This window comes from Palaemon carinicauda, chromosome 22 (assembly GCF_036898095.1).
Source record: "Palaemon carinicauda isolate YSFRI2023 chromosome 22, ASM3689809v2, whole genome shotgun sequence".
Classification (NCBI taxonomy): domain Eukaryota; kingdom Metazoa; phylum Arthropoda; class Malacostraca; order Decapoda; family Palaemonidae; genus Palaemon; species Palaemon carinicauda.
Window position 1 is genome coordinate 94,672,572 of NC_090746.1, and position 12,917 is coordinate 94,685,488.

The 12,917-nt window shown below is 35.9% G+C and overlaps 1 protein-coding gene across 1 annotated transcript; it reads left to right on the forward strand.

Annotated features, from left to right (window-relative positions):
* Positions 1–1,526: 1,526 nt before the first annotated feature.
* LOC137615971 (uncharacterized) lies at positions 1,527–2,708 on the forward strand. Its single transcript, XM_068345653.1, has 2 exons — positions 1,527–1,762; positions 2,429–2,708. The coding sequence occupies exons 1-2, from the start codon at positions 1,527–1,529 to the stop codon at positions 2,706–2,708; spliced, it is 516 nt and encodes a 171-aa protein (XP_068201754.1).
* Positions 2,709–12,917: the final 10,209 nt, after the last annotated feature.

Consider the following 12,917-nt stretch of genomic DNA (forward strand, 5'->3'; position numbering starts at 1 on the left):
TTCCCTATGATGTAGTTAAATATTGTCCCTTTTCCATGACTCCTTTTTTTCTGTCGTTTGCCATCTTGTTCTCCCACAGCCAACCGAAGCTTCCTTTGACAATTGAGTAACGACCATTTTCCATCTCTTCTGATTCTTCCCTTCTAATGTGTTACATGGTTGAACCAAGATCGTCAAAATATTTTAACTTTTTTATATTTATAGATTTATTGTCCAACGTACATATTTATATACATTCATATTCTAATATTTGTTTTTTATGTGCATTTATTAATTTAATGGCAAACTATTTGTTAGGCTAAAGTGGTAAAGTTGAAGCGAATGTCATTAAATGACTTTGATGAAATTCTGCGATGGACTCTGGGGTAAGAATAAGTAATACTGGACCAAAGTGATTTTATTTTCCGTCCGCTGTATTTGTGGACCTAAAATCCATGAGGTCAAGTGTCAATGACCTTTGACTTTCATTTCATGACCTCAGCTTCAATCCCGAGAGATTTAAAAGTTCCCGGCTTTATTGCACATCAGAAGTTACAGTCGAAAGAGGTCGAATTTGCTGTGGTGAAACTCTTGTTTCCGGAGATCAGGGAACATTGCCAACGTTATTCATCGTGAAATTTGAATGTATATTATTGAATAGAAAAGATTCGTCTTTACTGAATATTTCTTACTTTTTCTGCAATAGTTTCATTAAAGAAAATTGGTAATTGTGAAAGTATCTATTAATTTGACTTTATTAATAATATTCTGAAAAAGATTTGTTTAAAGAAAATAGTATTTCAAAACATATCTCCACACGACCTAATTGATTTCTGAGGAATTTTTATCAAAATAAAGGAATATATCAGTACCAAAATAGGAAAATGGATGGAAGTTGAGTGTAGACAGCTGATGAGAAATTTTACTACATTATTATTATTATTCCAATTAATGTCAGAGAACTTGTCCGAATGCGAGAGTAAAAAGCTCCCGGAAATAAACTGAATTACAACTGCCTCCGCATCAGTTCATCAAAATATTAATTGACACAACGCAGGTGATGCATTAGGCAATGCGTGGCATGTCATTCTGTCCTCCTTAAACAGTAATAATCTTTTGTAGCCGAAGAGTGGAATTTTTTGCTTTGCTTTGCTTTTTTCCTCTCTTTATATTTAGAATTGATTTCCAATATACTTGAATTGTTTTGATGCTATATACGCATAAGTTCCACGCAGAGAGATACGCGGATGGATTAATCGAAATCGGACACCTCTTAAGGAATATGCTTTCATTGGAACTATAAATGTTGGGACCATGAGAGATTAGTGTGAGGGAATCGTTGAACTTCTAGAGGAGAAGAATTTGGAAATTATTGGAATTGCGCAGACAAGAATGAGGGGACATGGCTGAAAGACCATCCATGACGACTATGAATCAATATACTTAAGTGATGATGATAATAGAGGCCATAGTATTGGATTAATACTTGCACTCGGAATTTCCAATTATATCCAAGATATAAAAACAAGAGAAAAGTCGCAGTAACAATGAAAATTAAAAAGCACAGAAAAACTACAATAATACAGTTCTATGGCCCCCAACAAGGAACACCACAGAAGGAGAAGGAACTTTTCTATGCAAATCTTCAGGAGGTGTTTGACCAGTGGCTCATTGATAGTAACATAGGGGTTATGGGTGACCTGAATGGTCATGTGGGCAGCAGCAGAATACTTGGAGTAATAAGTGATTTTGGTCTTGGGGAAGAGAATACCGAAGGTGAAATGTTGGTTGATTTTTTCCACAAGAAATAATTTAGCAATAATGAACATAATCTTTGAACATAGGGACTCGTATAAATATACCTGGTACAGGAACAAAAACAATATGAAAATCTATGACCAAGAGGGTTTGATCAATTTTATTATAACGTCTAAGAAAAGTATCATAATGGATGCAAAAAACTACTCAGTCTATTTCATTAGATTCTGATCATAGACTCGTGAAAGCAAAATTAAAGATGCACACTCCCCAGTTACACAAGCAGCCTAAAAGATCGTTATTGAAAACTGAAAACATAAAAGAAAATTAAATTAAATAAGTTAGATTTGAAGAGGAAAGTAGATTTGTCAATGGTACCCAGGAAATTGAATTCTGGGACTCATTCAAAGAATCAACACATAAAAAACAGACTGAAGTCAGGGAAATCACATCTGTAGGAGGAAGAAAGAAGAAAACTCTCATGTGGTGGAACAAATATGCAAAACGGGCGATTAAGGACAAACAAAATAGCTTTCAATTATGAATGAAGGAAAAAATCACGGAAAGGAGAGAGTTCGAGTTCTATTGAAACTTGGCAAATCTAATCAAAAGAGAAGGCCAAAACGAAATGCGGAGGAGGATAGGGGAAACTTTAAATTGACTTTGAATACACCAGGAGACTCATTTACAGCATGCCAAGAAAATATAGAGCTAGAAAAACCACTGCAAATCGATCATTAATCAAAAATAAAAATGGTGAGCTCCTCACACACCCTAGTGATATCAACAACAGGTGGGCAAAGCATTTTAACGAACTGTACTACGGTGAAGTTGCATTAAGTGAAGATGAAATTGATATGGATGTTGATAAGCCACAGAAATATCCAACTACATCTGAAGAAGGAAGATTGGCATTGAAATCAATGAAAAATAGTAAAGCACCTGAACCTGAAACATTACAGCTGAAGTGATAAAAGCTGGTGGAGAGATGACTGAACACCTCCATATTCTGTACAATATTGCTTCTAATTCTGGCATAGTTCTTGATGATTGGAGCTTACATTTTAATTGCAATTTCTTCAAAAAAAAGGGAGACCCAGCAGAGTGTAAGAACTACAGAAGAATATCAATTATGAGCCATAGAGGTAAAATCTATGAAAGAATTTTAGAGAGAAAAGTGAGACTGAGAGTAGAGGACAAGCTATGCAAGAGTCAGTGCGGCTTCAGACCAGTGTGCGGCACAATAGATCAGATACCAGCCTTACGAATATTCTTGATAAAGAAACGGGACTTTAATCAAGACCAACATCTGTGCTTTTTCCACCTAGAAAAAGCTTTTGATTGAGTTTCACTTCAACAACTTTGGGAAGTACTTCAAGAGTATGGGATCCCTGAACCACTACTAAAAGCAATCAAAAGTACCTATAAAGATCAGAAGAGTACTGTAGCTGGTGGAGAGGCTCTTTTTAACATCAATACTGAGGTAAGGCAGGGTAGTGTACTTTCCCCCTTCTCTTTATTGTTTACATAGATAGAGTCATAAGCTAAATAGACCAGAGGAACTTCCATGAAGAGAATTTTAGGTTTGATGATTATATTTTGTAGGTCACCGGTAGCAAAGAAAGTTTAGAAAATTAAAAGGAGACTATGGGATTACACTTAAACCCAACAAGGATTAAAATTAAACTGCACAAAAATCGCAAAGTATAGATTTAAGGCAAAATCAAATAGATGAAGAATTATTCTTGGCCTCTACTGTCATTAGAATAAATAATTCATTATAAAAAAGATTCTGATTTTTGACAGAGTATTCATTGTGAATGGCACATTTTCCTTGACTGTCATGAGGGGAATAGAGAAAACTTAAGTTATTAGAGAGAGAGAGAGAGAGAGAGAGAGAGAGAGAGAGAGAGAGAGAGAGAGAGAGAGAGAGAGAGAGAGAGAATATTACGCAAGGAAAAAAGGTAAGGGTACTTTATTCACGTAATTATAACTAAAATTTTTATTTCAGAGTGAACTGCAACATAATCCAATTGTGGCTCCATTAATGGAATTTTATACTGAAATGAAACCAATTTAGGTTTCACGATCAGCTTTTCTATTAACTATGAACTTTTGTCCTTTCCATTTTCATCAATATCACCATAATATTATTATTATACGGTCTGAACCGGAGAGCTATTATTAGAAAAGAACCATCTGTTTTCTCATGAACGCCAGATCAGCTTTTAAGCAATCGATATAATACATAATTTGATAATGTTTCTGACTTCGGCTACCATCACACAAAATTCCATATGAATATTTTGCTTCAGTTTAATTAAGCAGTTTTCTAATAATGTTCACGGTAATTTTATATCTTTTGGATTCAAATTTATGAGTATTTTGATTCAATGGTGTCTCAGGAAAAGAGCTTATTCATTGAAGTAATTCAATAATTATTTTAAGTTGGGTATTATTGAACTTTGCTTCAAATAAACTTTAAAGAATTTACCATTCAGATAATCATTTATGCAAATTGGTCCTCCGATTATATTTCCTGTTATTTTGGAGAAAAATAAAGTAACTGATGACGATGATAATATCCTGATCATCAGTAAACATTAGATATTTTGTGAGGGGCAAATATGAGTAAAGTTGAATTATTCTTTTCATATTTCTATGTGGCTTTCTGTTATGATCAATACAATGGTAATAATTATCTTCAATGTCAAAGTCTGCTCAAGTAATAGATTATCTTTTTTGTCTTATATCCAAAAGCTACTGGGTCCATTATAGTCCCAAGGAAAAGCTTCAAATTATGATGATTTGATTCGCAAAAAAATCATACATTAGTCGCGTTTCTGATAAACCACCTGGCTCTCAGGGGACCCAATTTATTGGATCACAGGTTGAAACATTTTTGGCAATTGACTTTTTATGGAAACGGCCATGAATTTGGAATTTTTCCTTTCGATGAAGTGGAAAGACGATAACCCTGATTAGAAACATCAGAATAGACATCCTGATATATGTAGGTGATATAATGCTCCCTATTAATAAGAGATACAAAGTAGAAAAAGCCATAAGCAACTGCCGCAGTTTGAAAGAACTTTGTAAAGAAATCTACTTATGCCACCAATCCACTAAAGTCAGCTGTGTTAATAATAAGACACAAAATAAGTTAGAAAGGTTAAATGGGTCGTTAGAAATCGAAGGATAGAAACAATTAAGGAATATTAATACTCAGGAGGATGGTCTTACTATAAGCAAAAGGAAAGCAAAGCTAGATTTCATAGAGTAAGAAGTTAGGAAGCATGGATACAGTAACTGAGTTGGAAATTTGACCTTCCTGGCGAGAATTAAGATAGATGAAAAAAATAGTAATACCGAGAATGTATGCAAGCATTGAGCCATGGGTGTAATAAAGAAAAAAGGAAGACTTAGAAGGTATACAGTACAAGATTATGAAAAGATGTTTCAACAAGTTGCAACTCCGCATCTTATTGGAGTCAATAGCAGAAACAGGAATATGACAAGTTGAAAATAGTATACACTGTTAAAAAAACCGTTATTTTAATCGGAAATTCTCCGTAAAAAATACTGTTCTCAACCGTATTTCAGTAAAATACAGGCGGCCGTAATTTTTACCCTACTTTGTTATCATCCTTCACGGGTTGGTGACCGTAATATCACTCTTTTACGCTAATATATCTGTTTTAAAAAGGTAAGTGCCTGGCAACATTTATGAGAGGATTTTTACCGTTTTTTTACGGCAATTTTTTAATAGCGTAGACGAGTATGAAACAGCATATTATTTCATATGATGCTGTTTCATATCATCATTACGTCATATGATGTAATAATGTTATTTGAAGAGATAGGGGAACATAACGTCTTTGATATATTATGATTGTGATACTGTTCTCTCTCTCTCTCTCTCTCTCTCTCTCTCTCTCTCTCTCTCTCTCTCTCTCTCTCTCTCTCTCAACCATATGGGTAATGCTGGAGAAAAAGTCTCATAGGAATATGCAAAATATATGATATTGAAATAGAAGTAAGAAAGCATAGAAAGCAAGAACTCAGGAGAGAAATAAAATGTAGAGGGTTAAATGAAATTAAAAGAAAAAGATAAGAAAAGAAAGCAGATATTTTGAAGTTTATAGATAGTAATATCAGAAGAAATTACATAGGTGAACTTAATACCATAGAAGGTGTAATAGTAACAAAGACAAGGTCGAATTTGATAGACTTAAACGAAAATTATAAAAAAAACAGGAATGAATATGACAGGTCTTATGACTTGTGCAAGGAGGCAGATGATACGGATGATAAAAAGAAAAAAACTAATATTTTATCATTATTTTTAGCTGGTAATCACCATAAAAGACGTGAAATTTGAATAATAATAGTACTTTATTCTTTTTATAATGAGCAAGTTAAACATAATCTATGAATACTATCTTGAAATTCATTCTAAAAATAAAACATATAATTCAGATAGAGGCTGTAAGGTCTTGACTCCACACTGCCAACGCTTAGTTTGACTTGGGGTAAATAAAAGCTTCAGTAACTGTACGTAACAAGGCACACTTTATAAAGGATTGATATATATAATTGGGCTTATAATTAGCTAAAAACGGGCATGAATATACTTTGGTTAAAGTTGGGATCTTTAATTCTATGTCTGAGTTCCAAATCTTTGCTCTTAGTAAATTGGGATCTGCTCCACATATTTTCTATAATACTTATTATCTGTATTTCACACATAATTACCATAACTTTAAGCTTAAAATCAGAAGAAATATGGTTTTATTGTAATTATGAATTTTTGATGTATTACTTAAAAAAATTGCAATGAAAGAAGTTTTAGTAATCACACACTTCTCCAAATTTGAATAGAATTCGAGTGTTTCTACCTTTGTCAAAATATGGCAGCAAATGTCCTTTGCTCCATTTAAGTGAAAGATTCTATCCAATTGAAAAAGGATGATAGATAAATAATTATGTAATGTGTGTATCAGGTATAAATTATATTCAGGTCCATTTAAATAGGATATTTTCAACCAAAATGACGTCATGGAATGTTTAAGAATGCTGTTCTTGGCCAATAGATGGCCTTAGCAGTAGAGTACCGAATTGCTAATTACCCCATCATCCACTCATTATTATTTATATCACTTCATTTCTGTTGCTATTTGGCGATAAAATTGCTATAAAACAGACACACGTGAACTACATGTTCCTTGTGGACTGGCCACAACTTAATTCTTAGGAAATTACAAGTTTCGCAAAGAATGTCACAGAAATATTTCTTCAGCAAACAATCATTAGTTCAATTACATTTGGGGGTCAGGGGGTTGCTAGATATGCCATATGTACTAAAATCTACGAGACAATCAAGTAAATACACAGTTATTTGATTTAATTTTCAATTACCTTTTTATGAAACTATAATATGATTAGTAGGTTTCATGATATGACAAGTATTGTTAGTAAAATCTACGTAGAATAACAACATTGTAACATTGAATGGCATAATGACTCCCTCCCTCCCTTACATCGTAACGAGTTTTACTTTACTGCCAATAGATGGCATGAGAGGCACCTTATCCCAACTAATATAGTATATTATTTGACGAACACGTGTGTCAAAAAAACGTGGTTGGAAGGAAGAGGCTAGAAAATTGGTAGTTGGTAAATTATGCAACGATCGTTTCCTTATTAGGAATGATTATTTTTATCAGAAAATTGTGTGATTTTTTCGTATACTATCGGAGGGTAACCTGATTTTACATGTAAAGGTGTTAATATTTCCTATCATCATTAGAACACATGGATGGTGGGTCATATCCCTGTAGAAATGACTAAAGTAACAATCATCAGCATAGTTAAGGTGGGCGGGACGAGTTTGGGACAGCGCTGCCAAATGGAATTTCCTTGAATGACGAATATCATTATTCATTAGATATTCAAATACCTTATGGAGTAATAGTTATATGCCAGAAGGTGCATAACTATACAGTAATTTGATGTTCTTACAATTAGCGTAATTAATATAGACAAATCGAATAATGAAAAAGAAAATTGTCACATTTCTGTGTCTTCGCCAACGCCTGACTGTGTTACGTCATCGACATGAGAATTTGTATTTGTTAATAAGGGCGTTACAGAGTGTAACTCAGTTATGAAATAAACGTTATCATCATTTCCTTAGTAAACTTATGCATTCAGTAAAGCTGTCTCTTGGTTCAATGTATATTAAAAGAATCTATTTAGTGTGTTTATATTCATATATATATATATATATATATATATATATATAATATATATATATATATATATATATATATATATATATAAATTAATGTTTATCCTTACTAGTAACCCCATTATAAGCCAACCGTTAATATAAAATAGGTGATTCTGAAAAATCGTTGGGGAGAGAGAGAGAGAGAGAGAGAGAGAGAGAGAGAGAGAGAGATGCCACCTACATGACAAGGATGCTGATGATTTCTGCAAATGAATCAGAAGAGACGGAGTTTACCTTTAACGAGAAGAGCAAATGTCAATCTTTATAGGTGAAGTGTGGATGTTGTATTAAGGTATTGAATACATATGACAATAATTATTTGTCAACATTTATTTTTATTAGTACGAATATTGATCGTGATGTTTTTAAGGAATTTGGTGCTGGGCATAGATTTTGCATGATAGTTTGAGAGAAGGAAATGTAAGGATACATGATTATAATACCTCAGGGATTAATGAGAATATAAATAAAGTTTTGCTTTATACAAAAGTTTGTTTCAAAGGAAAGGTTTCTTTTGTAATGATATCAAAGTCAGTTTAAATCATTTCCAAAAAATCACAAGAAAGGTTTCCTTTTTTACATTTTTAATTCGATGGAAAGGTTACGAAGATGATAGGTTGTTGGATGTTAAGGAAGGTTAATCGAGTTTTTTTTTTTAAGTATTCAAACGGTTTTCAAATAAGTTACAAATATCCTATAATCGATAATTGGGGATAAAGTTTAAGCTTGTCTAAACAGTCAAATGTTTATCCTTATTTCTATTTTTCATAGGGTTGAGTCTTTGGCCGGCAAAAAATATTTATCGATAAAGAAATTTCCATAAGCGCTTGAGATCCCAAGAAATTCGACATCAAGAAGTATTTGTAACTTATTCTAAAATTTATATATATATATATATATATATATATATATATATATATATATATATATATATATATATATATATATATATATATATATAGAATATGTATCACTAACATTCGTAATTTTAAAATACGTGAATATCAAACACAATGGCATTTAATATCGAATTCTACCCTTGGGAATGTATATCCCAATGGCATTTAATATCGAATTCTACCCTTGGGAATGTATATCGCCTGGAAATTCATACATAAAAAGTCCTTCTGCCTGGTCAAGGGTTCGAACCTCTGCTCTGAGCTGAAAGAGTGAACGAATGGATGAATTAACTAATCGGGCTATCAAGAGAAATATAAATTATTTTCATATCCACTATGCATATACTTGTCGAATTCGGGAATCTGTTTTTAGATTTAAAATCAACCTATTTCCACCATGATAGCTTATTAAAAAGTTTGCAACACTTGATTATTTCTGATGAATATAAATCACTAACACTCGTGATTTTAATCATTGTAAATATTAACTACAATGGCATTTAATATCGAATTCTACCTTTGGCAATATACTGTATATCCACTGGAAATTCATTTCTGATGAAGGCTTCTGCCTAGGCGAGGATTTGAACCTATGCCCTGAGCCGAAACAACTCTTTCATGGACGACTTTACTAATCGAACTATGAAGAGACATATAAGTTTATTTCAAGTTCACCGTACATACACTTGTCGAATTCAGGAATCTTTTCTTAGACCTGAAATCATCCCATCAGAACCCCCACCGTTAGAGCCTTTTCAAACTTTAGCTCCCCCATCCGAAAAACGGTCCAACACCCCTTTCTATCACACTTGAAACTTTGTCCTCTCAACAACTCATGCCGCATCAATATCATCATAATATCATTAATATTCAGTCTCTAACTGACAGATATTATCAGAAAGGAATCAACTTCTCTGAACAATGAGGGTTATGTTGCATCTGACGAGGACGGAGGCTCATGAACGCCAGATCAGCTTTCAACCGAACGGTGGCATCGATGCTGTACGAGGGTCTTGGAGTCGTCGAGGGGGATGTCTTCCCAACGGAGGGATGTGCAGGATGTCCTACATGCTTGATACTCTGGATCCTGTCGTTGGGCTTCAGCCAAGGCGTTGTAATCCAATACCAGTTGAACGGCAGCCAACGTGTTTCTTGACAGGGCATCGGCAACGGGATTCATTTTCCCAGGGACGTGTTGAAGGGTGCAATTGTATTTAGCCATGGCGGAGAGATGTCGGCGTTGACGGGGAGACCAGGCATCAGACTGTCGAGTGAAGGCGTGCACCAGAGGCATGTGGTCTGTTTGAATGATGAAGGGCGCACCTTCTAAGAAATGGCGAAAGTGACGGACAGCCAAGTGCACCGCCAGCAATTCGCGATCGAAGGTAGAATAACCCGATTCTGCCTTGGACAGTTTTTTGCTGAAGAAGGCCAATGGGCGGGGTGAGCCATTGACCACCTGTTCGAGTATTGCACCAATAGCGATGTTGCTGGCATCGGTGGAGAGAAGTAGAGGGGCATGTGGGATAGGAAAAGTGAGAGCTGCGGCGGTTGATAGGGCCTTCTTTACATTGCAGAAGGCCGCTTCTTGAAGGGGACCCCACTTCAGGTCTTTTGGCTTGCCCTTGAGGGAGGCATAGATGGGAGCAAGAGTGGCGGCAATGGCTTGCAGAAAATGGTGATAATAGTTGATCATGCCCAAGAATTCCTGCAGAGCTTCGACAGTCGAGGGCGTGGGGAAGTTCTGAACGGCTGCTACCTTCTCAGGGAGGGGATGGACTCCTTCAGGAGTGATGCGGTGCCCTAAGAACGACACTTCGTTGGCACCAAAGGTACACTTGTCGTACTGGACTACAAAGCTGTTTTGTTGCAGGCGGGCGAGCACGATGCGCAGGTGACGGAGGTGTTCCTCTTTTGAGGAAGAGAACACAAGTATGTCGTCCATATAACATACACAGAAGGGGAGGTCACCGAAGATGCCATCCATGAGACATTAAAAAGTGGCCCCAGCATTACGAATGCCAAAACAGGAGTAATTGAAGGTTTATGTACCAAACGGAGTGATGATGGCGGTCTTGGAGGTCGTGAAGTGGCTGTCCATAAGGGCATCGGCTTTGGTCATCAAGTCTTGTATTGCTAAACTATCGACATCGGGTATGGCAGCCCGTACAGGTTCGGGTAAATGGCGTAACCAAACGGCAAGAAGGAGGGTCACCTCACGAGGAAAGCAGTCTGCGGCAGGTTGCAGGCGAGTGATACTGGTCATCTCCCTGAGGACGAGCGAAGCCCTTTGGTCCTCCAATGGTTGAGAGAGCAGAAAAAGCTTTGCTATACGGGCGGCTGGCGACGGCGAGTACTGCTGCAGAAGGTATGTTTTGAGGGTGTGGTATGCTATTGGGGTGTCTCCTTGTTCACAAAGCCAGTCGGATATTTCCGGGAAGGTGTCCTCGGGTATCGCCACGAGAGCATAATCTGCTTTGGTGGTTGAGCGAGTCACGCCCTTGATGCAGAACTGGACTTCGGCACGCTGAAACCAAGCAAACGCCTCTCCGCTGGTGAACGACGAAAGTTTCAATTGGGGGATACCAACTTCTGTGGAGTCCGCCATAGTACCAATGACGGAGGGGCGAGGGGGGTGTGGATGGCGGGAGGAGCGAGTTGACTTTCGGGATCACCAATATGACAAGCCGAGAGAAGGTTGTGACTCAAAGGCAGGATGAAAGTAACTGAGTAACTTTATTACAGAACATCCGTTTTTATATACATAAACTCCAGGCAAAAAGGGCACAAAAGACATAACAGGCAATTTCATGTTCAACCGACACCGCACCAGTTAACAATTAACGGTGAGAAAAACAGACATGTTATTTTAGTTTCTTATCAGTGAGAGGGGAGAGCGAAGATACAAGCATAATATATACACAAAATGAAATGTCGTTACTATGTACGATCGCGTGACACACGGTTGGTACAATGATAAACTCTTTGCTAACCTTTTAAAAAATAACAACAATATTTTTTTTATATACAAAGGCTATTGGGTACATTTTAGTCCCAAGGAAAAACTTCAAATCCACCTGATTGGATTCGAAAAAAACTCATATATTGGCACGATTCTGATAAGCCAGCTGACCCTCAGGGGACCCAATGATTTATTGGATCACAGTTGAAACATTTTTGGCAATCAACTCTTCGTGCAAACAGCCGTGAATTTAGAAATTTTCCTTCCTGTTGACTAAAGCTTTTCTATTTTGTTTTACTGTTTCGAAAAGGGTCTCTCTCTCTCTCTCTCTCTCTCTCTCTCTCTCTCTCTCTCTCTCTCTCTCTCTCTCTCTCTCTCTCTCTATCTCTCATAAAAGGAAGCAAAATCTATCTAATTGGTAAATCCCTTTTATTTCTCTCCATTGGAAAATACCATGAAAACATTTATTATAGTTTCTGGTAATATCTTAGGATACAAAAATCACTTATTCTGACATCCCCATAAAAAAGAGAATTTCCATTTTCGTTTGTATTCACCGTAATAGTAACAACAATTTTATCGACAAAAAACTAGCAAATTGAAGATTAATAAGAATTTTTATAATGATCAGCGTGGTTATAAAGGCTAGAAAAGTATTCCTAAATTAAGATATATCGTTCAGATAGAAGCTACAAGGTCCTGGCTATACATTAGCAGCGCTTAGTGAACCTTGGGGCTAATGAAAGCTTACCTTTCTGGTCAAATGATTTGAAAATGACAGTTAATTTCTTTGGGATTTTTTGTGCCTTTTCTTAGTCATTATTATTATTATTATTACTAGCCAAGCTACAACCCTAGTTGGAAAAGCAAGATGCTATAAGCCCAAGGGCTCCAATAGGGAAAAATAGCCAAGTGAGGAAAGGAAATAAGGAAATAAATAAATGATGAGAATAAATTAACAATAAATCATTCTAAAAACAGTAACAACGTCAACACATATATGTCCTATATAAACTATCAACGACAA

Excerpts from the sequence above, each read along its gene's own strand:
- LOC137615971 (XM_068345653.1), top strand. The coding sequence starts at position 1,527 with ATGAAAATTAAAAAGCACAGAAAAACTACAATAATACAGTTCTATGGC. Across the intron at positions 1,763-2,428 it reads GAGAATACCGAAGGTGAAAT|CATGCCAAGAAAATATAGAG; the intron begins GTTGGTTGATTT and ends ACTCATTTACAG.